This window comes from Brachyistius frenatus, unplaced genomic scaffold (assembly GCF_029030835.1).
Source record: "Brachyistius frenatus isolate BFR_SWC_R1_liver_20210118 unplaced genomic scaffold, ASM2903083v1 Contig_22, whole genome shotgun sequence".
Classification (NCBI taxonomy): domain Eukaryota; kingdom Metazoa; phylum Chordata; class Actinopteri; family Embiotocidae; genus Brachyistius; species Brachyistius frenatus.
The window spans coordinates 3,101,338-3,126,512 of NW_027210621.1; the positions used below are offsets into that span (position 1 = coordinate 3,101,338).

Sequence of the window (25,175 nt, forward strand, 5' to 3'; positions counted from 1 at the left end):
TTTGAACTTCTGTCTGGAGTCCTACAGATGGCAGTCTATGAACCTGTGATGAATGTGGCCTTGGTTTCCTTTTCACCTCAGGGTGCTGCTCTTTGGGACATGCCAGTCCCTTAACTATCACCACAAACATGTCATATGTTGTGCTGACAGCGAACACAACACATGGCAGTAAAACCAAAGAAATAACTCACCACAAATGAGGTGGTTGAGCAATAAACAAATTGCGAGCATAGACATCAGTGAGCAGCATATGAATAAACAATAAATTAAAGCTAATTAGTTTAATGTTCTTCTTTGAATTGCATTTGTCTTGTTATGACTTAAAATCGTCTCTTCACAACAACTTATTGCAACTATTAAACTGCATCAAAATAGCCTCACACCATTTCCACATCGGAGGGGCTGTTAAAGTACTTTAAGGATCCAGATGAAATATGAACCTGTTTTTAGGTGACACTGTACTGGGTTACTGTTGTCCTACATATGTTGCATAGTTTACCTTAACACTTCATGTGTGCAATAACGGTGTGTTAATTAAATAATTAAAAACACTCATTTAACAGTATGAATGTGTGGAAGTTGATATTATGCGTCCAATGACCCACTTCACATTTAATCTAGATGTATATATAAAAAAGGGAAAATGTTGAGGATACAGTTTACCATTAATTTTCAGTTATACTGCTATTTCTGAGGATAAGGTGTTGTGAAGAAAAAGTATAAAACAATAGACAACAAGATGTTTGGATTGGTATGTCATCATTTTTTATTTTGCATGAAATTGTTCAGAAATCATACAGTAATGAAATGCAACTTGAGCTGTATTATTGAAAGGCAGGCATGCAATCAGAGCCCAAACAACCTGCTTGCGAACACGCAAATGTAACAGACGTGTGCAGCCTGTCCAGAGGTGACCCAGGTGGAAACCAATCCATGACAGTGATAGGCTGAATCTGGCAGAAGAAGCCAGGTCACCATGTAGCAGGAGTCTCTGTCACTCAGAAGACACACAGACTAAATATTTAGAAATGTGCTGATGCTTTTGGCCTGCAGGTCGGGGAATGAAGGGATGATCCGTTGTGCTGGTGCAGGACTGGGCAAGGTGGGAATGGTGTAAAATGGTTCCACATTTGCAACAGTACGCTGGCATGAGTCACATTTGCAGCTAATTGCAACCATCATGTCAACATGTTAAATCGTCCAGGGTTGGTCTAAATGACATCTGTTTGAGAAAAATCAAGTGTTAAACAATGCCAATTTAGCCACTGAAATGGAATGAACAGAAGTGCATTCAAGTATAAAAAAAAAAAATCTTTTGAAGTTAAACAGAATGTACATTACATTCTTATATGTATTTGAAATACATATCATTCCTCCGTTCTTCCTCTCACAAACACTTTGATTAAAATTTCACAACATACAACATTCTTATAACCTTTTTTCCCACGGAAATGCAACACCTTCTCTACTCATTTTAATCTGTTCCTCATGAACGTCCTCACTAATGCTAAAAAAAAAAAAAAGTATGACTTTTCTTGGTCAGCAAAAGCAACAATAAACATTTCAAAACATGGAAACAGTGTTTCATTGAACAGGTGTATCGATGCCCCATCTCACCTCCACATTACTCCCTTTATTCTCTCATTCTTTGTTAGTCAGTCTGTAAAGCTTACATTCATTTTAGCAAATTCAGTATTGAGAGCGACATATATACACGGTGTCAAAGTGATTATTGCACTGCGATATCTATGATTTACTGTACATTGGTTAAAATGGATAATAAACTGGAGTGAATACCGCCACCATGCATGTAGTGTAAATAGCACGTGTCCCACTATCACTGTGTTTGTCATAAAAATAATGGAAACTCATTCAACCCTACATTGGTTACATCAATACTCATCATGAATTCACGGTAAAGTTTGATTATCTAGTAATATAATATGATGCAAATCCCTCAACCAAAGAACTGTACAGACAATTGAGCCATATTTTTACATATCACTCATTGCATGTCCCCTTTTTTCAATGAAATTTTTCTCATTTTGAGTTGCAGCAAACCAACAAATATTAAAAGAATTTATTAAAAGCATTCGAAACTTATATTCCACTGAACACTTATTGACTGTAATAGTGACTGTGAAGGTGCTTGCTGTGAAAGTGTGAAAAGTATAATAATAATTCAAAGTAAAATCAGATATCTTTGGTTATTTGGAGTCTTTGCACTTTTTGGTGTATTAGAAGCGTACAAGCCACAGAAACTGCGTTTTGTAAAAAGCTTGTTCTTGTCAGTCCATACGATGAATGTCAGTCAAATAAAATACTTAAAATACTGTCGTCTGTCAGCAATCAAAGTTATTTAATATCAGTCTCTCTCAACTCTTTTACTGTATGATCCAATGCCGCAAAAGTAAAGCTGAAATGATGCTTTAGGTAACATCCAGTAACACCCTCACAGGTCAGTGGAGACAGAGCTTCTCTTCACCCTCAGGCTGCCGCCCCAGCCGCGAGGACAGGTGTTGTAGGAGTGCAGGCCGGGCGACCGGAGTCCCGAGTCCTCAGACTCAACCGAGGCATCAGAGTCGGTTAGGGAGCGAGTGTTGTAGAGCCGCACGGGTGAGCAGATTCTCTGAGTTGGAGTGGGAGGAGGGCTGGTGAAAGTTGGAGACTGTGCCCCCAACGCCCGTGACTGGAAGGGGCTGATGGGTGGTTTGTGACAGTCGTAACCGTGGTGGGAATTTCCCAGAGGTGAGATGGGGTGGCTGTGACTGCTCAGCGCACCAGGGGAGGGGCTGTTTTTACGTTTGGCTGCATTGATGATGTTCTTGGCCAGGAGACGATGGTTGGCTTTAGAGTCTAGGCTATTAACAATGGGGGACATGCAGTGACTGTCTTTGGCTGTGGAAACAGGAGAGGTGGCAGAGGTTGTGTACAAAGGTTTAGTGGCAGAGATGGGCAAACTGGTTTGAAAGAGTGAAGGAGACTGAGAACGTGAGCCCCACGGAGGAGAGACGGGAGATGCGGCTGTAGATGATTGGGAGGGTCTTGATGTGGAAATAGACACACTGGAAGACTGATTATTCGGACTGACCAATGGTGATTGACATCTTGAGCCCCAAGGAGAAGTAGTTGTAGAAGTTTGGGAAGGTCTGGATGTAGGACCAGAGGGAATGGTGGAAGATTGTGTTTTGTAGCTCAGTGCTGGGGACTGGCATCGTGATCTCAAAGGAGGAGAGCACGGGGAGGTGACTGTAGATGTTTGAGAGGGTTTGGATGTAGAGAAGGAAACCGCAGTGGAGGACTTGTTATTCTGGCTCACCATTGGAAACTGGCATCTTGATCCCCAAGGAGGAGAACGAGAAGAAGTTGTTTGGGGAGGTCGGAAAGCAGGAATGGAGGAAATGGTGGAGGTCTGGCTGACCATTGGGGACTGACATCTTGAAGCCCAAGGAGGAGAGCATGGAGAGGTGGCCGTTGCCGTTTGGGAAGGTCTGGATGTGGAATTGGAGGTACCAGCGGAAAATTGGGTATTCTGACTGGCCATAGGGGATTGGCATCTTGTACTACTGGGAGAGGACACAGGGGAAGTGACTGAGCGGATGGAGCTGGAGATGCTGGTAGAAGCAGGGTTTGTTCGGAGGCTGGAAGTCCAGGTGCCCGTGGCCGGGCCCTCTGGGGTGCTGAAACGTCTGGTGAGACTGGGTGTCCTGGCTGGTGTGGATGTCTCACTGGGAAGTTCGGCAGGGGAGGACTCCTCTGGTGTCTGTTGGACCATGACAAATAATGCTTTTTAAAACTCTTTGAAGCATACACACACAAAAATACGACACATCAATATGCAAAATGAGAGGCTGTAGTTTAGTGCTTGTACAACTTTGATATAAGTAACACTCATTAAGCATTGAAAGGTTTTAATTTGACTATGACAAAATGCTCATAAACAAAGCAAACCAATTCCACTCCAATTATAAGAGGTTCATCTGTTTTGATAGAATAGTGTCTGTGTGTTTAGTGAGCTCTGGTAGCAGCCAGGGCGTCACTGTGTGTTCCCTCCTTCTACGTGTGTTTCTTCACTATGCCTGGCCACAAGCACATATAGGCCCAGTCTTTAGTGTCTCTCTCAGGTTACTGTCATCTGGCCTTCCTGAGGTGGTTAACCTTTGCAGGGATATGAAGTTACTCCACTGAAGCAAGGGTAGCATTCCATCTTAAGCCAATACTAATTAAGAGCCAACTATCTCTGCCTGGGATAATAATATGAAGACAGTCTGTAGTGTTATGATCTGAACGACTAGCATTCTGAGAAGTTATAGTCTTGTAAGATTTATGTTAGTGGTCATATTTGAAAAGTTCATGGTTTCTTTGGAAGAAACAAGGCTCAGGTCAAAGGTCACTAACATGTGTCTCAATGACCCTCGACCAACAAGACCAGCTCAGATCTCAACACGACGGCACATAAATTAAATTCTTTTGAAAGTGTAAAATATTTTGTTATGGAAGGCTACAATAAGTATTTTTGAACTTTAAATGTCACACACTGTTCTGAAATAGACCTGCATCCTGCTGCAAATGATCTGTGTAGTTAAAGGAGGCATGCAATTTATTAGCATTTAGGTGTTCACAGTGATTGCACGAAAGGCAGGAAAGTGAAATAACAAACACCTGACAGCGAAAGAAATATCTGAAAGAAGCCAGTGAAGTGAATGAGAACAGGGAAAAAGAGATCACTACAGAGTGTTAGCAGAAAGCTTTAATCAGGCAAGAAAAGATTCTGTTTAACACAGAAAATCAGTTATAATAGACAGAAAAACAGCAGAAAAGAGCAGTGAATCAAAGTTTATGATAGGAAACAGACACAATGCCTGTATTGTAAAACAACTGTGAGTGATGAAGGAATTACTTCTTATAGTCATGAAAACAATATATACTGTATCCATGATTCAAATTAGCATGCAGCCTGCAGATTTGAAACAACCCCAAAATAACAAGCACACACCAGATACTTGGAGGAACATGCTGGAAAGAAGAGTAAATTACCCTGAAGACATAAAGACATAAAAGGAGCTCTCTTGCTGCAACTTTCATGTCAGTGAGCAGCATTAAATTGCAAATTGTAGATCATAAAGCAGATGCTAGCCCATCTGTTAAAGTGCTTTGTGAAGCAGCATCGCCCTGGTGCCCAGTGGTAAAAGTGTGAGCTTGTTTCTCATCATATTTTAAAACGTACTGAAAATGGAAGCTTTCGAGTGCTTGATGTGTTTGAACGGTTTTGGAAATGGCAGCTGATTTTAATTACACCAAGGCCCAGTTTTTAGTTTGTAAGGATAATTACTGGTGTTTGGATGACGTTACTGTGGAAGAAACCAATTATATATATTCAGTGAAAATCTAAGATGCACTCACTTCAATAATCATACAAGACAAAGACAAAGTCTAGCCTAGTCTAATGTGGGTTTTACAACATTTCCCCTATGAAAAGATTTCATCCTGTAATATATCAACAATGCAAGAGATGGTACTGAGAAAAGGCACAAGAAGAAGAAGACAGGTAAGACAACAAGTGCAGAAAATTTTAGCCCTACTACAATCAGTTTCAGTTTTGCAACTATGTGTTCAAACACTACAAAATATCTAATTCCTCTGATGTAAAGGAAGTTCTTAAAAGTGGTACAAAGAGGGTCTCCACACCTGCGGTGCGATCCCGGCCTTCTTGGCAGAAAATGTGGGTCTCGGTGCCTGAACCCCAGGCCGAGGAGAGGACACTCGCTCTGGAGAAAAGGTAGACATAGGAGAACTGATCCTTGGAAGCCCAGAGGCTGGACTTGATGGGTACTCTGGTCCTCCTGTAGGGCTGAGAGGCAGTTGACGAGATGTGCATTTCGTACTGAAGTAAGACGGAGGGTTGTTTGGTAAGGAAGTCTGTCTGGTGAAAGTTTGAGTGGGGATAAGGTTCCTGGCCTGTGGAGCCCCTCTGGGTAGGGTAGAAATCGTGTCCTTGACTGGGTTAAAGACAAAGAGTGAAGAGTTAAGCTGGTAGGGCCGGTGCCTTGACAGGTCCATCTCTATCTTGGAGCAACCATTCTCTAAAGGAGGCGGCTCGGGGACTGGCGGTGGTGCTGCTGTAGCTTTTTGTCTCGGTTTTTGCTTGACTGCTTGTTGGGCCTTTAGACTCTGGGAAAGCTGAGCACTCATGTCAGAGTTTTTAGCGATGGCCTTAACCCTACCAGGCATGTTTGATGGGTAAACCCAAGATGGTGGCAAAGACATTGTAGGAGAGGGAGACCTCATTTGCCCAGCGTTCTGATTCTGAACGACATATTTTTCCATCCTTGACTGACGCTTGGCAAACAGCTCAGCCCCTTTTCCCGACACATTAGTAAGGGTCTGCTCTGGCCGGTGATCTGCCCTGGGCCGGGTCCTCGAGCTCTTGAGAGAGGAGGCCCACTCTGGAGCTGTTGCTCCCTCTGCCCTGTCCTCTTCTTTGGCAAGGAAGTTGGAGGCCTCTGCCCCCAGGGCCAGTAACTCTTCCTCAGAAGCTGGTTCAGGCACAGATCTGAGTCCATGTTTCTTCCTTTCATCCACCCCCTGCACTAGAGAGAGCAGCTCCGGGTTGGGAGCTACCACTGGCTTCTCCTTGAAGGTGAACATTGACTTCTTACTCACCCTCTTGGCAGCGCCCTCCTCAAGAATTCCTGTTTTGATTGGTGTTATCAGCTTCCTGTCTCCAGTGGGTTGGGGAACAAAGGTGGAGGGCTTTGGGGCTGTGGGAGGGCCATAATGTGGTATGGGTGGGAACTGAGAAACAGGGAAATGGGATGGTGGAGGAGAGGAAGGGGACATAACAGGAGACATCGGAGGTGGACTGGAGTAGTAGGTCTGCGGGGGTTGGTTTGTGAAGGCCGGTAGAGGAGGTGTGGGATAAGACGGTGGCGGAGGTGGAGGTGAGAACACAGGTTGGGGGACAGTGAAAGCAGGGAGAGGAGGAGTGGAGTAGGAAGGAGGAGGGGGGATGTCCATGTCAGGACTCGCTACCTCCAGAGACTGTACTGTGGGCGGTGAGAAAAAGGGCCTGGCAGTTCTATTCGTGATGGCGGTCGCCTGCTTGGATGTGGGTAAAGACGCCCTCTCAGGTCCAGAGGTACTGTGGCAGCCATTGAGCTTTCCAGCAGAAACTGGCCCCGTGTGGCCCCCATTTATCTCTGCTTCCCCTTCAGCAGGTTCACTGTTATTACTTCGTGGGAGAATCTCGTGCTTGTTCTCTATCTCCTCTTGAATTTTAACTCCTACCTCTTCATCTTCCTCCTGCTCTTCCTTGACAGGGAGGAAGTGTCTCTCCTGGATCACACTGTCCTCCATGTCTTCTTCTTTGTGGAAATCCTTACCCGGTTCATCCATGATATCACCAAATGACTGTACCCTCACAGTTGGTGAGAAGAGTGGCTTGGGAGCGCTATTCTTCAGGTTCAGGTCTCTGTCTTTCTCCTCACTGCTCCTCTCTGCCCATGTTAGTTTGTTGGACGAAGGGTCGGCTTTCACATTCTCAGCTTTGTCCTCCTCTGACCCCTCTCCACAGCTTTCCAGTGTGAAGGCGTTGACTCTCTGCTTGCGCCGGTTGAAGAGTTGCACGCCTCTAGAGCTGGAGTTGGAAGGGATGGTGAGCTGAGCAGCGATGATCTGACTCCTGACACGGGCCTCCTTCAGCTCCTTCTCTGATAAACTGGCACTCCTGGTCAGATCTGGACACAGAAAAAAAGGGACAGAAAGTTCAATGTCATATAGAGATGTCTTTTTAATGATAAAAGGCGCTCAAACTTCCGTGGTCTTAGCAACATGCTACTGTGCACAGACAATGCCCTCATCATCGAATTAAGTTCACCAAACTGCTTTTATCTACAAATAGAGAGAACTAGTAAGGAACATTTTTTAACAAGTCTGGGACCGACTATTCTTTTTAAAACCCACATAATTGTTTCTGCACCATATGTTTCTGATTGTTCTTTGTGGTGCTTTTGATTCCAAACAATCTAGCAGGAAAAATAAGGCTTTGTGGACATTTGACTCAGCAGACTGGAGTTGTAGACAGTGAGCTAACAGAGTAAGAGAAAGAAACATTTGAAATAATTTTTTACAGAGAGACAAAGCTTGTTGACGGAAGTAAATAAAAAAAGATCTAAGTCGACATCTGCTGCAGTAACACAACAAATTGCTGCCAATCACTGTCTTGCACTGATTCTGCAAGTTTGCTGATGACTGTGAAATTATGAGAAAAAAAACTTATCTGTGTTAAAATTCATAGTTTGTTTTCTGAGCTTAAGAGCTCCCTTCCAGGCAACGGAGTTATTTCCTCTGCCATCTGCAGTAGTCCCTCCCTGAGCATTCCTCCACCGCTCAGAAAACTCCCTGCCTTCGCTTCCAGCATGCCTTTGGTTTCTCTCTGCAGTTAATTTGTGCAATACTGCAGCTCAAACCCTTAATAGACCATTTTTACAATCTACAGCTTCCAAAAAGAAAATGTTTGACTGCTGTCTATAAACATACTATACAATCAAGTGTTCCCATCTTAAAAATAGTGATTACATCATACTTCAAAGTTCATAAGAGGATAACCAAAGCAGCAGCTATAATAAAAACCTGAAGGCTCTTTAATGGACATTTTCACGGAGAATAAATAGTATGACGACACATCTGGTAGATTATTCATCCAATTCATGTTACTTTGACTATTGGAAGATATTTAATGTCCCTTCATGATGTTTCTTACACAGCGAGCACAGCCATGATTCTATATTCATTTAATAAGGTGATGGATCCAGACAGCTACATTATTTGACGTAGTCATGTGCCAATCACAATAATTACGCATAAATCAATCACTTGTAAAGCTGTCTTGCAGAGCTGATTCTGCATGCAGTTTTTCCTGGCACTGAGTATAAAGCTAACATGATCATTCTCCCAGTAAAAAGGAATAATATGCATCTGCCATTGATTTTACAGACTCTAAGTCTGCCCTCACAGTAATTGAATTAACTCTTTGTGAGGTACCCTTGAGTTCCGTTTATATAAACCCAGCTAAAGTTCAAGAGCATATGTTTGATGTCTCATCTTTATGTAATTGTTTTTAAACATGCACTCGACAGCTCACGTGGATTATAAACAGCGCAGTGCATTTACACACAAATTATAAGGTCTGATCATGATGATGATGATGCTTCTATATGCGAAGAAATGCATCAGTATCAACTAAATCACTCAAGCCGACACCCAATCGAGATATGTCATCCAAATTACATATTTGTGGTGGTGTAACAAGGATAAAAGCATTATCACACAGCCTTTTAAACAACAGTCCTCTCAGCACCATTGACACAAGCATAAATCACCTACTTTTATAGACTATTGCAGAGAAATGAACCATCAGGTACTGACTGTATAGTAAGTGCCTTTTATCAATGATGTCAATGAGTGGAAACACCACCACAGGTCCCTTTTTTTATTAGCTATTTACTGTTTATAATTCATGCTACCTGAATATACCAGAGCAGTGAAGCTTGAAATGAAATGCCCTGACTATAAACATCTACCTTGAGTGGGAGCCAGCTCTGTTATCATGTAACATACAGGTGCAAATCCCATCAGTAACCAGAATACAAGTGAAACTTTTTCTTTTGATTAAATGTGGATTTTTATTTATCTTTTTTACCACTCTTCCTCATATCATCAAACCTTATTAAAAATTTAATTTGATAGTAATTTATAGAAAACCATGATATTAGTTGTTATATTAAATAGGGATGTTAAAGAGCAACCAATACATTGAAATTAATCTGATTTGAACAAATGACAGAACACATGATGAACTGATCACACCAAAAATTCAACAGACAGCACAAAACGTTTTCAGTTATTGGGGAAAAAATAAGGTGAAGTTTATGGTCTTCAATTACAGAAACAACACTACCAGTAAGAGGTCATATTTCTTCACCAAATAGACAAGCACAAGCTGCTTCTCAGTTGTAATTCGAGGCTATAAAATATCCAAGCAATTCTTGAGTTGTTCTCAAAGTTTGCTTATCCTGCTGGATCCACTGTAGCGCCTAATCCCTTACCTTTTTCATGTCAAAACTCAGAGCTCCGCTGTTTTGCAGTACTTCCACCAGAGTTTTCAATTTAACTGTGTCTGATAGCCTCACACCCCCTTTTCTGAAGTGAGACACGGGATCGGATTTCTTTTTCTCCAGCGCGCAGACAGGCAGGGAGGGAAGGAGGAGGGTGCCTGTAGCTGGAGGCTGTGCTGTCTGTCACTCAGCCTCCAGCTTTGTTTCACTTTTCCAAAATCTGCACTAACCACCTCCACAGGCTTTTCACTAATTATAAAAACAGACGTGCTTTTGAGAGAAAGAAAAGCTTCTGTCGTGTTGGTATTGATGTTGCAGCAGCTGTGCAGAGACTCCACTTTGTTTGACAGTTCTGAAGAGGTGTCCAATCAATGGTAAGTATTGAGCAGCTTATCTCTGTCTAATGTCCTGTGATGGCAAGGAAGTGTTCTGACGCTTGTTGGAATCTTTGAAGTACAACCCAGAGATACTCGAGCTCATGTTATGGATTAGACCGCTGAGACACCAGAGCTCGAGTGCCTGACCTCTACTGCCCTCCATGTCGGTCAGGATATCACCATGTGGGTTTATTGCGCGTTCCCTCCAACCAAGTGTCTGCCCTCTTTGAACCTTCTGGGCCCTAAGCTCCAACCTGCAAGAGCAGGACAGGAATTTCCTGTCCTCCAGGAGAGATGAACCTCAGTGATGCAAAAGCCTTTGCATTATATTGTCAACCACTCCTATCCCCTCTACCTCATCTCTCTGCCCTCCGTCCCATCCCTTTGTACTGTGTGGGTGAGAGCAGACAGGAAACCCCCCCTCCCCCACAGCAGCAGGATTTAAGACAGGGGGGCCAACCCTGCATTTGTGTATCAAAGGTCAGATTACCCTGTCGGATGTTATCTTTCTCCGGGTGATGGCTGCGGGGTGAGCGGGATGACAGCACCGGCCCCCGTGGGTGATGTGTGAAGCGGTATGGAAAGACAAGGATTAACAGAGGTCCTGGGATCTTACCAGACTGAATGTGACCTAAACTCTCAGTGGATCCCATGGGAGAAATAAAAGACTGGCTCGGAGGTGGAAACCAAGCTCTGCTGCTCATATTGTTACGTTTGGGCATTACGTAAGGTTTCAACAGAGGAGTAGTCGACTTTTTTATCAGTGCTTTTGTGTTGTTTTCGGTGGCCATTTAAGGAAACTAATTAGTGGGTAATGAGTGATAGGAAGAATGTTGGAAGTAGAGAGGCTATAGATTCATATCAGGAACAATTATTTGATGGCCATGACCTTTCTGTTACAACACACAATGTGTTTTTACTCACTTTGAGTAGTACATCTGACAGACTAGTACCCACCCTGAGGTAATTATCTTTCTATATGCTGTTTCAGTTTTTTCCACATTGCTATTTAACAACAGGTTTTAGTTTTATTACGGTGTGCAAACGCTTTCATTTTGTACTTCTTTGGGCGTTGACAGCTGTGAAAGTAAAAAGAAGAGCTTAAAAAAAGTTTTGAAACAGCTTTTCCCCGCAAGTATGCCCATTATTGTCAGAGGCTCTGTTGTATATTACAACAGCCCTTTAGCAGTGATTGCATTTCCATTGCTGCTTCGGCAGCCTGTGTTTTTACGGCATGGAAACAGATGTTCCAGAGAGCATTTCACTGTGTCAGGTTGCACTGACGAGTCTGAACTGCCTCTGCTGTCTGCCCTTCTCAGCTATAGATTTTCTGGTGTAATGATAGACTGTCGTCTAAACCACATAGTAGCATTAAAACAGCACAGCAAACTGACCTCTGGAAATGTATTTACAGCTACATTTCTATGTTATGAAGTAAGTAGAGCTACACTTTCTTGCTGCTGCTAAGGTACCAAACTAAGGAGAGAAATTGCAGGATAAACAAACACTTACTTGTTTTCCGGCTCATGTGTTCTTTGTTGAATCCCGTCTTCTCCCATGATGCATTGTAGTCTGTCCCTGGGGTGTCTTGTGTTAGCTGGAGAGGTTTCCTCACTCCTCCCGGACTCCAGCTCACCCCTCTCCTGACAGACGTATGTCCCTTCTCCATCGGATTCCAACAACAAGATGCCTAAGCTCCAGTAAGCTCAATCTTTTTTGTCCCGATAAGAAGAAACCGTCACTCCAGTAGAAAGATGGAAGTTTTACTCCTTGTTGGCAGGCAGTGAGTTAGTTGAAAGAAAATACACAAAAAGGATGAGGAAAAGTAGTAGTTCAGCTTTCCAGGTTGCTGCTTCCGGTCATGGCTTCTCTTTCAGCAATAATCCCTCCAAACGTTGTCCCGTAGTCAGCTGGAATTTGATGGAAGAAGTGTGCTCTTACTTTAGTCTTCATGAAGTATTATTGTCTGTCTAACAGGACCTCCCAGGAGGGTCAGCCCCAATGTGCCTTGGATGAGTTCCCATGGACAACTGCCACGAAAATTGCACAAGCTTGTTGTGCTCTGTTAAAAAGCAGGCGTAGAGTGCTGAGAAACAGTCCGAGCTCCTCTATCTGCATCTCTCTAATACTCCTTTTTGCTTTCACAGATGTTGCTCTTCCTCTTCTTCTATTTTGGTCACCGAAATATGCTTTGTGTCTGCACCCTAATCTCCTGCCCCGCAGTTTACTTTTCTTTCAGAGAATGGGATCTGCCCTTTATCTTAGAGATCATAACTTTACAGTGACGTGAAGGGGAACTGTGTATATGGCAGCTTCCTGCTGTTAGGTGCGTGTGAGGAATAACATTTCTCTCTGGAAAGGTCATGCCAGAGGCTGGTTTGCATTCAGTTTTCAAACGCACTCAATTAGAGCTGCTTTATTCTGGTGTCCTTTGTTATTTCACATACATTAAAGCCAGATACGGTCTCTGAAGCTGGATAATCGATTTCTTTCTTTTTTTTTTTTTTTTTTTTTTTTTCCACAAAACCACAATTGAGAAGGAAAGTTCTTATCTCTTTTGGTGGCTCAGTCTTGATTAATACTGAAACATATCAGCACACTACAGCTCAGGATTTGTCCCATATTCAGCAATTCTGTGGTCATCAGCTCCACCATTCTGATTTTGAGTTTTGTTTCTGGGAGAAAAGATGAGTATGTTCTGGTTGTTCAGCCAGATTTTTTTTAAATGAGGAAAAAAAATGCTTAAATTGACTGATCAATGGATGGCAGGTCACGGTACTTCAGCTAATCATTCTGTGTTCATTTTCTGTACGAAAACCACCTGCAAAAAAAAAAAAAAAGAGAAATATGCAGATTAAAATGCAGTTATACAAAAGTGAAAACCATTTAGATAAACTTTTCCCTAATTATGTTATGCAAATGTGACATTTACAACAAAAGCAAACAAAAGCCAGATGTTTCAATTACCCACAACTTCTCCATCATCGCTCTTTGTATAATGGAGTTTCAACCCATTGCTTTATACAGGATTTAAAACAGTGTCCATGACGGTTTCAAGAAAGTAGCCCAAAAGACTTGACCTTCATGCCAACAGAGTCTACTGTTTTTAACAGATTTCTGCAAAAGTAGTCTGAAGAATTTTTGAATATACTCTGCATCAGATGAACACTGGTTTACTTCCAAAAAGCATACATCTCAACAAAACTCTTATTCTCTTGTCTTGGAAGATAAAGATCAGGACTCTCACTTTGAACTGTATCCAGGCTAAAAGGGTGGAGAAGGAAATGAGCCGTTATAAAAGTCTAAGTGTGATAAACTCTGTTGCCACCAAAGAAGGAAAAAAAGGTCACAATTCATTCTAGTTTGAGTGTTGGAAATCTGTTTTAAATCAGCCAAAAATATCACTTTATCTGGGATGTAATACAGGAAGCGAATGTAGATTTAAGATTTCAATGCAGTATGAAGTAGAGTCAAAGATTTTAACCCTCCTTTACCCTTTAAAGTATTTCATTCAGCAGTGTGTCATGTTCCCCCTTCAAAGTTAATAAGAGCAGAGTATGTAATGATAAACCAGTGTTTGCACTTCTTTGTCCAGATTTGCCTCTCCTTGAAGCTGATCGGGTTGCACATGTTTTAGCTCCTGAGTCACTACTATAACACTCAGGAGTAGGCGGCCTGTGCAGGGAACTACACACATAATTATTATTTTTAAATTCCTTTCCAGAGATTCCTCAGAGGCACAGCAACCATGCTCACAGTCAGGGTTTTTTTCTTCAGGTGTGCAAGCACCGTAAAACTTGTTGGCATCCCTTGAAGACTGTGTTTTGTGTACAGACATGATGAAGAGACAGCTGAGTCATGACCATGTGTGGGAGGACTGCTCATTGGTCCCTCAAACACAATCAGCCCAAACAAAACACTGCCCCGCCTCCTCGCTGTAAAGAAACAAAAATCCTCCAGAAATTTAACAGAACTGGTGTGTCTAGTGAGAAGAGATGAAGGCTGGTATTGTTTAGACACTCTGACAAAAGCTCTTTGATTCCACCAGATGTGTGACCCTTGTTTGGATCAGTCTGGATCTCATTTGGAAACTAACACTGTCTTTTTAGATTAGTTTTCATCATGTCATTAGGCACGGTGATATTTTCTTGATTCGCATGTTTACTGTAATCATTGAGAACAGAGGTGAACACATGTTGAGGATGTGTCCTCACACTGCTGCACCAGATTGATTAAAATATGGATCTTTGATCCAGTCTGCAAATATTTATTAACTTCCAGACAAAGAACAGCTGTAGGACACTTAAAATTGACAACAGCAAAGATGCAGATTTGACTGTGGCTCACAAAACAAAACACCACCATATGGACTGTTGAAATCTGCATCTGCCACAGTTTTTTTATTCGTCCTGTTCTGTTTAACATGCAGCTTGGGTGTAACTTGGGATATCTACTCCACTCCAACTCCTATCTACTTTTCATACCTGAAGTCTGATGTCACCCCCACCATTACCACCGCTTCACCTCCAATTACTTTGAATTGAAGTTCAAAAAGGTATTTTTACAGCGCCCACCTGTCCCACTTGGTTTCCACCCCCACACAGTTCTCCCCATGCCACCCACTGACCTCCACCATCACAATCAAGGGTATAATTTACAGTTTGGCCCGTAGGCCTCTTTAGTGTGTAATCACAAAGTTCCTGTACCTCGTCAAGATTCATTCGCAGACAGCAAATCTGTCCCAAAGCTCTCTGCAGGCATGTCTCGCATAGTGATGACGCACCGGAGAAATTGCCTTGGCCGCCGTACAAACTCTAATCATTCATTTGTCCATCGTGACCGCTGTCCTTTACATTTATTACACATCTGCATCAATAGCCAACTTGTAGAAAGTATGTCAGCCACTTAATAACTCATCCACTGCGTGCATTTTCACCTCAGGTATGGCATCTGTACATCATCAGTGGCTCTGGGTGCACATGTGTTGAGGTATGTGAGATGTGTCAGGTGAGCGTGCATTCCACCTACTGTAAAAGTGTATCAGTTACTGAGCTCATAATGATGCATCTGGTCACAACATTGACTAGTAAGCCTTTATGATTGGATCCCTCAGGGGCAGAGCTGCTGTGTATCTTCTATCTCCTGCCTTTTGCCTGGATCCTTTACAGTCTGGCATGCGCAAATCATTCAGCTGTAAATGCTAAAAGCCTTAGCAGGACCCTTTGCCCCCTCTCTCTCTCTCTCTCTCTCTCCTGCTCAGACAAAGAGCCATTCAAGGGCCCTCACAGCACTGCAAAATAATTTCAGCTAGTGCTTCAAAATGGGCATTCCTGGTTCATAATTCTTCCTCAGGAGGCTGTGATAGTTAACATGCCTCAGCTTGTGCTGGCTGATGACTGACGACTAAAACATTGCGAGGCACTGTCTCCGATTAAAACTCACAAACGTCGCTCTCTATTAGCCTTTGCTTTTTTAAAAGGATCCCTGCGAGTGCTATCATAAATCATGCAGGGAGAAAACCTTGTAATGAAGTGTCTGCTTCGTGCGCTACTCATCCCACTCTCACAGTCACAGGTGGGAGCTTCAGGAGGCAAAGATAAATACTTGAAGTAGGTGTGTATGATCCTGTGCCAACAGGGAGGAACTTTTCAAAACAATCAGTTATAATCTGAAAACTGTTAAAACATCAAAGAAATAATGGATAAGCACTTTTCTTTTTTATAATGTGAAATGCTTGCAGGTATCATTAATACTTATTTGTGGTTGTTCTTTTTACATTAAGGCATTTGACAAGAAGCAGTTTCAAAGCATCTTCTGTCACAGCAAAAGAAAAGGAGTATCATTTACTTATATGTAACCTATGGCGGAACAAACCCCATGTTGATTCCTTGTAAAGAAGTTAATGGCCCTCACCTGTTGTGTTAACAGGAAGCAATTACTTATATGGAAGTGAATACAGTCTCAAGCCAGGACTTTAATTGGATACACCTTCTAATGTTACACAGTGCAGGTCTAGTCTATAACCTGGCTGCACAGCAGGCTCCACACAGTCAGGACAATAGGCTTGAATATCAGTGACCACGCTTGCTAATGTAGCCAGCCACCCCCCCCCCCCAACCCTCCTCTGCAAGCCTGCAGCCCGCACTGAGGGGAAAAAACAGCAGCCACAGATGTTTGTCATCTACTCAAACAAAGACTTTCAAAGTTTCCCTCCGCTCTTATTTCAGCTCACTGCATTCCCCATGCTCTCGCTCTCTCTTTCCTTCTCCAAACAAAAAGAGTGTCTTACCAAGTGAAGATAAATATGATAAGCTGCAGGTGACAAAGTCTGCAGCAATCACAGATCAGATTCCTGGATGCAGAGCTCCTTCCTGTTTGCTGTGTGCTGGATTAGTTATGCTGCTCACCTGTGGGTCTGGCTGTGTGAGGCAGCGAGGGTGTGTACTGCCCCTTTTCAGCTCCTACCACTCTGCAGACACACACACCTCCCCCTTTTCACCTCCCCTCTCTCTCTCACTCAGTGGAGGCAGACAAATGGTGGGTGTGAGGAGAGGAGAGGAGAAGAGAAGAGAGGAGAGGAGAGGAGAGGAGAGGAGAGGAGAGGAGAGGAGAGGAGAGGAGAGGAGAGGAGAGGAGAGGAGAAGAGAAGAGAGGAGAGGAGAGGAGAGGAGAGGAGAGGAGAGGAGAGGGGGGTCAGTTGGAACACAGTAGGCTCTTTGTCTGGGATCTTTTCATATGGTTTCCTTCAAGCTTGCATACTGAACACATTATGCTATAATATATTTTTATATTCAACACAGGGATTTTGGGGGGACCAGCGGGCCCCACTCTGTTCTCTCCACACTCCTTTTTCCTCTTTCGACCCATTTTTTCCCGCCACGCACACCCCAGGCAGAAAAGTCCAAATAAAGAGTGAAAGCTATATGAGGAAAAATGTCAGACGAAGTTCCTGCTAAACTCGCAGAATTTGTTGATGCAGTCCTTCCATGTTTTTGAATGGTAAAACTCAAACACAGAAAATTATTTCCTCCCAAGAAACCTCGAACAATAAAAAACTACAGAGCCTTTTTTTTGTATCATGTCAGGACAGTGACTCCTGGGCCTTCACATTCATATTTAATGTACAGGACACAAAGTTTCTGCAGGGATGTTAATCCTAAAATTCTGATCTTCAATTCAACTCCAAAGTTTGATTTACTCAAAAGATCCTACAAGTACCTAAAACGTCAGTAACATCTGGTTCACTGTATCGTGTCTGTGGTTAAACGTGATCACATCTTTAGATTTATAGATTTATGGTCTTGTTGAAAAATGCTTGGATGAGTTTCACTAATCCACTGAAACCTGAAAGCCGTCTGAGAATGAGGACCGATGTCTGCGGGCACTGGATTGTTGGATACACAGCGGAGACTGCATGGCTGGGTCATATGTGTGCTGGAAAAATATATCTTGAACAGCTGCCAGGCTTTAGGAGTAACGTCTTAATCACCCTTCAGCTGTAAAGGACAGGCTAACTTTATTTAATGGAGCAGTTATTCTGCTTGTGGTTCACCACTCTTTCAAAGAGCGGATCACGCAAAGTTTACCAAAAGGCCTCTACTTCCCGAATCAGTTTGGTTCACAAGCATGTTTCAAAGAGTATTAAATCATTTGAGCATCTTTTTGTATTTCTGACTGGGATGATTGGGGTGATTTTGGTTTGACATGTTTATCTCAACTTTTATTTTCACCACCTTTCCTCACCTAATAGATGGGCCGGTGAAGCGGCTCAGGCAATCTATCACCTCAAGGGTACTTTAAGTAACGTCTCGGTGGTGCCACTTCAACACCCGTTTTCCTCCTGCTCCAATTCTCCTTCTCTATATCATCTTCCTCTCTTTCCTTACACATTCATCACCCCAGACTGATTTTCCTTTTCCTTTCTATGTAGTCCCACTTTAGGCTTCTTATTCCTGTTTTTCCTCTCTAGTCTCCCTTCATCACCATTCCTGCATGCTCTCTCCTTTGACCCAAGCTCTCCTGACATGTTTATATATGTAAGACCCCATGCAGCTGGGAGAGCAGCCATTAGCCGCTGTGTCTTATCTTTCTTTCTTTCTTCTTGCTCTCTGCCTCTTCAGCGGCCTGTTTGGCTCTGCTCTTCTGGCGTGAGTCTCTGAAGGGCAGCTGTGTGTGTGGGAGAGCAGCGAGCTGAGGAGAAATGTTAGCGCGCATTCCTTCAGCAGAGGGCCATTTGCTGCAAACGGAGCATCGTGGAATTTCCTAAGTGATCTGGTTTTTGTTCCCTCTCAAGTTGGATTCGTCCACAGAAGTTATTAGAGAGCGTTCGCTATGGCCGAGGCCTGAACTGATTAGAATCATACACAGGCCTTTCTTTGCTTTCTTGCTCACCATTGCAGCTCTCAGTACATCACTCTGGGTGTAATGGGATACAGCCATGTGGCTGTTCAAAGGCACAGCTTCAGTATAAACACAGAGACAGACACAGGCAGAAGGAGAGATAATTTACCATGCTTGTCGATGTTTTGATGGGTAGATACTCCTCGGTGATTGTGAATCTCACGTCTCATGGTGTGCTCGAGAGTACAACTCCAAGTGGGTTGATTACAAATCTTCAAGGCTACGGTACGTCTGCAGGACTAATTCGGTTAAGGCACACACATGTTTCAGTGCTGCCTCTGTTTATTTTCAGTCAATGAGACATCTGTATTTCTCATAAACTACCTCAGAGGGTGTTGTGGTCGGAGGCAGGGATGAATAAAGCATGCTAGAATCGGGGTGTGTCCACTTGTGGTTTGATGATGTATACTACTGTAAGGCCACATTTACAAAAAAAAGGCAGTCCAAAAGTCTAATTCCTTTCCAGTGTCAGTCCAGAGTAGTGCCTAATAGGCCACATTGACTTCACATTTTAAGGGCAAGCAAGCTTGGATGCCAGTCTGGCGCCTGCTGAAGCATTCAAATTCACACAAAGTCTCCAAATCCAATATACACTAAATATACTACATGGCACGAGTCCACCGAGGACATAGTTTTGTGGCCTAAATTGCTTCCACAGACTGGGCAGGGCATCTGAGCTGCTAGTACACCCTGGAATACTGTTTTGTTTTTGTTTGTGTGTGTCTGCGAGTGTGTGCATTCATGTATGAACTGTGTGTGAGTAAAGACTTGGACCCACAGCACCATAAGCATATGGTGGGAGCCCCGGTGCACTAATACACAGACTTGAGCCCAAACCACAGTCAGCTGACTCGCTCTCTCTGTCTTGGTAATGTCGAAATCACACGGAGCCAGCGGTGCTATTTACAGATTACAAAAAACAAATCAGCTATATGGCAACAATGCCTCCTTTTTTAATACGTTCCAGACAATATCACATCTCAGACATGAGAGACTATGGGGAAACAGTCGCAAATTAATCTTGGGGGTTTGCCTTGGACAGAATCACTGTTTTCCTCACTGCCAGCTCGCCTGGTTTTGATTTGTAAAGTTTTAATGTAATAAATTTCTGCTGTTATCCAGTTTAAAAATCACTCATTGGGGTTCACATGGCTGCGGCAGCCAAAGCAAACAAACACCGGATGTTGCAGGGGAAAAAAAAGTTTGGTTAGTTTGATTTAGTTGCAGTTTATTGGTGGAAGAACAAACAAACCTTTTGATTCCTTGTTTCCTTTTGTGGACAAAGCACCATGCATGTTTCATTTTAAAAAGCTAAAAGAGTGTCTTATAGGTCAGAGGTTTATGAGGTAGTAGCGCCACAACAATAGGTACAGGTCTTTCACATGCAGTCCAGGTTGTAATCTGTACAGGACATTACTTAATTCAATGGAATGTCATGCAATACTTTTACTCCTTATGGCCATGTTAAGTGTTAAAGAATTAGGGGAAATGGGTGGGAACTAAAGTACTTCAATCCACCCAATACACATAATGTGACTCTTCACTCTGCTGCAATCACATCATTCTCTTCCATGCTGCATCTTTCCAGTCAACCAGGTTTAAACACCAAAATCAAGCAGTTATTAGCTGCATTTCATCCATCAAATGAGCTGACACACGATCAATTGATGTGACATTCTCATCTGATTATTTTGGTTCAGCCCATCTAAATGCCTTTCTGCTTAGTAGCTGGGCCTCTCTGTGGATGGGACGGGAACAAGGCTGGACTTATTCTCCCAACAAGAGGCTCGCTCTTTGTTTGGGTCCAACGCTCTGCAGAATGTAATCAAAATTTACCGGGACACAAACACAAAACGCCAAACACTGATCTGGTTCACTGCCACACAAGCCAAGGACTTAATCTGTGTCACACAATGCAAGGTCCTGACAAAATATTTATTCGTCTTCCCTCCTGCAAATGACATTAGAGCGAAAGCCCAAAATATCTGACATTGTAATGTAGTGAAATACCAGGAAATCAGAGGACTCAGTGTGTGTGTGTGTGTGTGTGTGTGTGTGTGTGTGTGTGTGTGTGTGTGTGTGTGTGTGTGTGTGTGTGTGTGTGTGTGTGTGTGTGTGTGTGTTACAGAGAGAAAAAATGGAAAGTCAGAGAAATTCAGTTTTTCATGACATTATTTCCAGCTCAGAAGTTGGTTCCAGTTTGTAACCTCAAACTTAAAAACTAAACTTTAAAGCTGTAAATATTGTAAACAAGCAGTTTGTGATGCAACAGAAACGTTTTCTTAACATGGACAGCACGTGAGATGTTTCCTAGCAACTGATTTGTACATTGCTAGAGTCAGAGCAAAATTTTAAAATGAATTTGAATGGTGCAATCCGTTTAGTAAATCACAAGATGAAGCTAATTACTACAACGGTTTTAGGAAGTACTTTTCATGTAAAGTTGGAAATGGATTTATGAAAAACTGGTGCAAGCCAATGCTGGATTTTTCATTTATGGTGACATCAGTAGCAAGCTGTCATCACATTCAAGTTTCACGCTGCCGCAGAGCGAACAAAAATCATTTACAGAGCAATGTCCCAAGTTACTCTTCTGTCCTGATCTGATCTGATTTTATACAATTAACACTTTCGGACGAGATTACGGGTCAGTGCTCAGATTGATGGCGCTGCTTACATGCCTTTGCCACAATTAATTTTGGTCCAAGCATACTGAGGTGACTTGTAATAACATGCACCCCCATCAGCCGTCTCCTGGGGTGTATTTGTGCAGCTACAAACCTTGTACCCCCCCCTCTGCTTGCACCATGTCTGGAAGCAATTAAATTCATACCTTCATAGCTCCTGCCATCTGGGCTCTGCATGTCTTTCTCACTTTTTTACTTTCTGAATTAAGAGACTATGTTGAATCTTTTTCCATTCTGCGGGCTCATATTTATTCTCAGTACACTAGAGGCTTTGTTGGTTCAGGTTTTTTTCTTTGCTTGGTTCTACATTTCTCTGTGAAAATAAGCCACTGGAGAAGGTTTCAATCTCTCACCTGGGAATAAATTACTGTAACAAGATTTGCTGAGTTAATGTACAAATAATGCAGCTGCAAAAACATTCATGTTAAATGGTGATGTTAGTCTGATCCGTACAAAAATAGAATTTTGGTTGTACACCCCCGCCAACCAGTCGAACTGCAGTTTACATCCACGTCTGTCCAGACTTATATAATATATGTAATGAAAACTTCGAAGGAATCCTTATATGTGTTCAAATGCCTGGCCAATAAAGCTGATTGACAGCTTCACACACATCTTCAACCTGACAGCACAGAGGATCTGTACAATCAACAAAGGTTTAAAGGGGGACATCCAAGTCTAAAATATGGCTAACATTTTGATGTCACAGGGTGTTGACCTCTGGGATCTAAAATGTCATCATTTCACCATCCATCCATCCATTTTCTTCCGCATGTGCGGAATCGGGTCGCAGTGGCAGCAGGCCAAGAAAGTTGACCCAGACTTCCCTCTCCCCTGCAACATTTTCCATCTCATCCTGGGGGATCCCGAGGTGTTCCCAGGCCAGCCGGGAGATATAATCCCACCAGCGTGTTCTGGGGCTTCCCCGGAGTCTCCTGCCAGTTGGGTGTGCCCGGAAAACCTCTAGTGGGAGGCGCCCAGGAGGCATCTTGATCAGATGCCCGAATCACCTCAGCTGACTCCTTTCGACGCGAAGGAGTAGCGGCTCTACTCCAAGTTCCCTCCTGATGTCCGAGCTCCTTACCCTCTCTACCGTCTTTAAGGCTGAGCCCGGCCACCCTACGGAGGAAACTCATTTCAGCCACTTATAGCCGTGATCTCATTCTTTCGGTCACGACCCAAAGCTCGTGACCATCGGTGAGTGTCAGAACGTAGATCGACCAGTAAATGGAAAGCTTCGTCTTCCAGCTCAGCTCCCTTTTCACCAACACGGTCCGGTGCAGCGCCTGTTGTACTGGGGCAGCCGCACCAATCCTCCTGTCAATCACCCGCTCTATCCTACCCTCACTTGTGAACAAGACCCCGAGATACTTAAACTCCTTCGCTTGAGGCAGGCACTCTGTCCCCACCTGGAGGGAGCAATCCACCGGTTTCCGGCAGAGCACCATGGCCCCAGATTTGGAGGTGCTAACCCTCATCCCCGCCGCTTCACACTCGACTGCAAACCACCCCAGTGAATGCTGGAGGTTGTGGTCTGAAGAGGCCAACAGGACCACATCATCTGCAAACAGCAGAGACCCCCAAACCTGTCATTCTCCTCCCCCAAGCTGCGCCTAGATATCCTGTCCTTGAAGGTCACAAACAGGATCGGTGACAAAGGACAGCCCTGGCGGAGGCCAACACCCACCGGCAACATTTCTGACTTATTGCAGAGAACAAGAGCACAACTCCTACTGCGGTTGTACAGAGACTGGATGGCCCGTTGCAACGGCTCCGGCACCCCGTACTCCCGCAGCACCCCCCACAAAAACCCCTAAGGGACCCGGTCGAAAGCCTTCTCCAAGTCCACAAAGCACATGTAGACTGGATGGGCAAACTCCCAGGACCCCTCCAGTAGTCTTGCGAGGGTAGAGAGTTGGTACACTGTTCCACGACGAGGACAAAATCCACACTGCTCCTTTTGAGGTTCGACAACCCCAGAGACCTCCGCCAGAGATATGATCATTTATGCTATTTGACGTCTATGTGGGCGGCACAGCGGATAGCATTGCCGCCTCACAGCTGGAAGGTTTTGGGTTCGAATCCAGGGCCTTTCTGTGTGGAGTTTTATTATTATATATATTCTCCCTGTGCCTTTGTGGCATGGACGGATCCAAACACATGATTCTTCCACAGCTGTTGTTGGTACAGAGACTAGTAAACCATACTGTTAAATCATTTTATTCATGAATCAAAATCAGTTCACAGGAAATGTTCAGAGAGAGATTCAATCAAAGAGCAAAAGGCTGAAGCTCAGTTTCACTTTAGTTTCCAGGTAATGCATAACGGTTTGCCAAATCGGTGAGTCAGGTTGTAATGTGTTGTTCACATTTATCCACCTTATGCTTTGCTCATCACTGTCACTGCACAGGTTTAATGGTTTTCCACTATTACTCTGAGCTGAGTGAAGATACTGGCAAGGACTTAACGTTCCCATTAAAGAGAAAGTGCTGAAAGGACCCGCAGAGGTCTATGGACAGATCATGGTGAGGCGGCTTCATCGAAGGTTGGACATGGTTATATATCTTACAAAGCCAGGCTCGAGAGACAAGAGAGATGAGATGAGAAGAGAGACAAGTTTCTGACAAGGACCTTTATGAGCTGTCCAACAGTCGCCCAAGAAAGATGAGACTAACAGCCTCCTGAACATCCTGGAAAAATCACTCCTCATAATGAGCTGTAAAATCTCCCATCTCTCCGACTTCTCACTTCCTCTATGAACAATAATGGATTGAAAGTTTTTCCTTCTTCCTCAAACATTGACAAGCAGTGTAACCTATTCATGTGTTAATCCAATGCAATCACAGTAAACATGTTCGTTTTCATGCATGTACACTGGTACATACAGACAAGTATTAGGGATGAACAGTCTTGTAAGTGTCATGAAACTTACCCACAAGCAGCTCAAGAACTCTTTTTATGGTTCTCACGGTTGGTCCATTTCACCGCAATGACTTATTCAGTAATAGTTTGTGTGCCAATAAAATAGACTCAAAAATCCCCAAGTCAAATCCCAGAAAGTCTTAGGAAAGAATTTGCTCTGTAAAAGTTACAGGCAACTTGATCACATTTGTACGGAAGGGGAAAGTTCTGACACCTTCATGAGAGTTCGCATGCAAAGAAAATCTGTGTGAACATCAATCTGAAAAAAGGGTGGGGGGTGAGATTCCTCATTTTCTATGGGACTCCTTCAAAGTAAATGAATACTGGAGCTCATTGTGGAAGTAAGAGGGCAGCCACACTGTCAAAGCTTTGGCCATGACTTTTGGGGTTTGGACTGTGTGTTTGGATGGACTAAAGACGAGTGGTCACATACTACTTTCTTTCATTTCTTTGACTTTTATGGATCAGGATGCAAATAATGTTCTCTGTGGTGGTTTCCAGCTCAAACTCAGAACAAGTCTGACTAGACAGCCTTTAGTAAGTGAGGGGAGCAAATCATGACCGATAATGAACTTACTGACGTGAACTCTATCACAGCTAGAAAGAATTAGTATTAGAAGCTCCAGCGTTGTGAATGAGAGTAAACTGGTTCCACTGGGTTTGATTTATCTTAC

At 43.3% G+C, this 25,175-nt stretch overlaps 1 protein-coding gene across 1 annotated transcript; it reads right to left on the reverse strand.

Moving 5' to 3' along the window:
- Positions 1–742: 742 nt before the first annotated feature.
- Positions 743–16,998, reverse strand: LOC138620028 (synaptopodin). The gene is made up of 4 exons (XM_069696921.1): positions 16,782–16,998; positions 12,005–13,313; positions 5,689–7,736; positions 743–3,763 (listed from the first exon to the last, which is right to left on the reverse strand). The coding sequence occupies exons 2-4, from the start codon at positions 12,159–12,161 to the stop codon at positions 2,453–2,455; spliced, it is 3,516 nt and encodes a 1,171-aa protein (XP_069553022.1). The 5' UTR covers positions 12,162–13,313; positions 16,782–16,998; the 3' UTR covers positions 743–2,452.
- Between the last annotated feature and the right edge of the window lie 8,177 nt (positions 16,999–25,175).

Bases quoted from the DNA above. Each gene is read 5' to 3' on its own strand.
- LOC138620028 (XM_069696921.1), bottom strand. From the start codon at position 12,161: ATGGAGAAGGGACATACGTCTGTCAGGAGAGGGGTGAGCTGGAGTCCG. The intron at 7,737-12,004 runs GTAAGTGTTTGT...TTCTGTGTCCAG, and splicing joins ACACATGAGCCGGAAAACAA to ATCTGACCAGGAGTGCCAGT. The intron at 3,764-5,688 runs GTGTGGAGACCC...ATGGTCCAACAG, and splicing joins AGGCCGGGATCGCACCGCAG to ACACCAGAGGAGTCCTCCCC.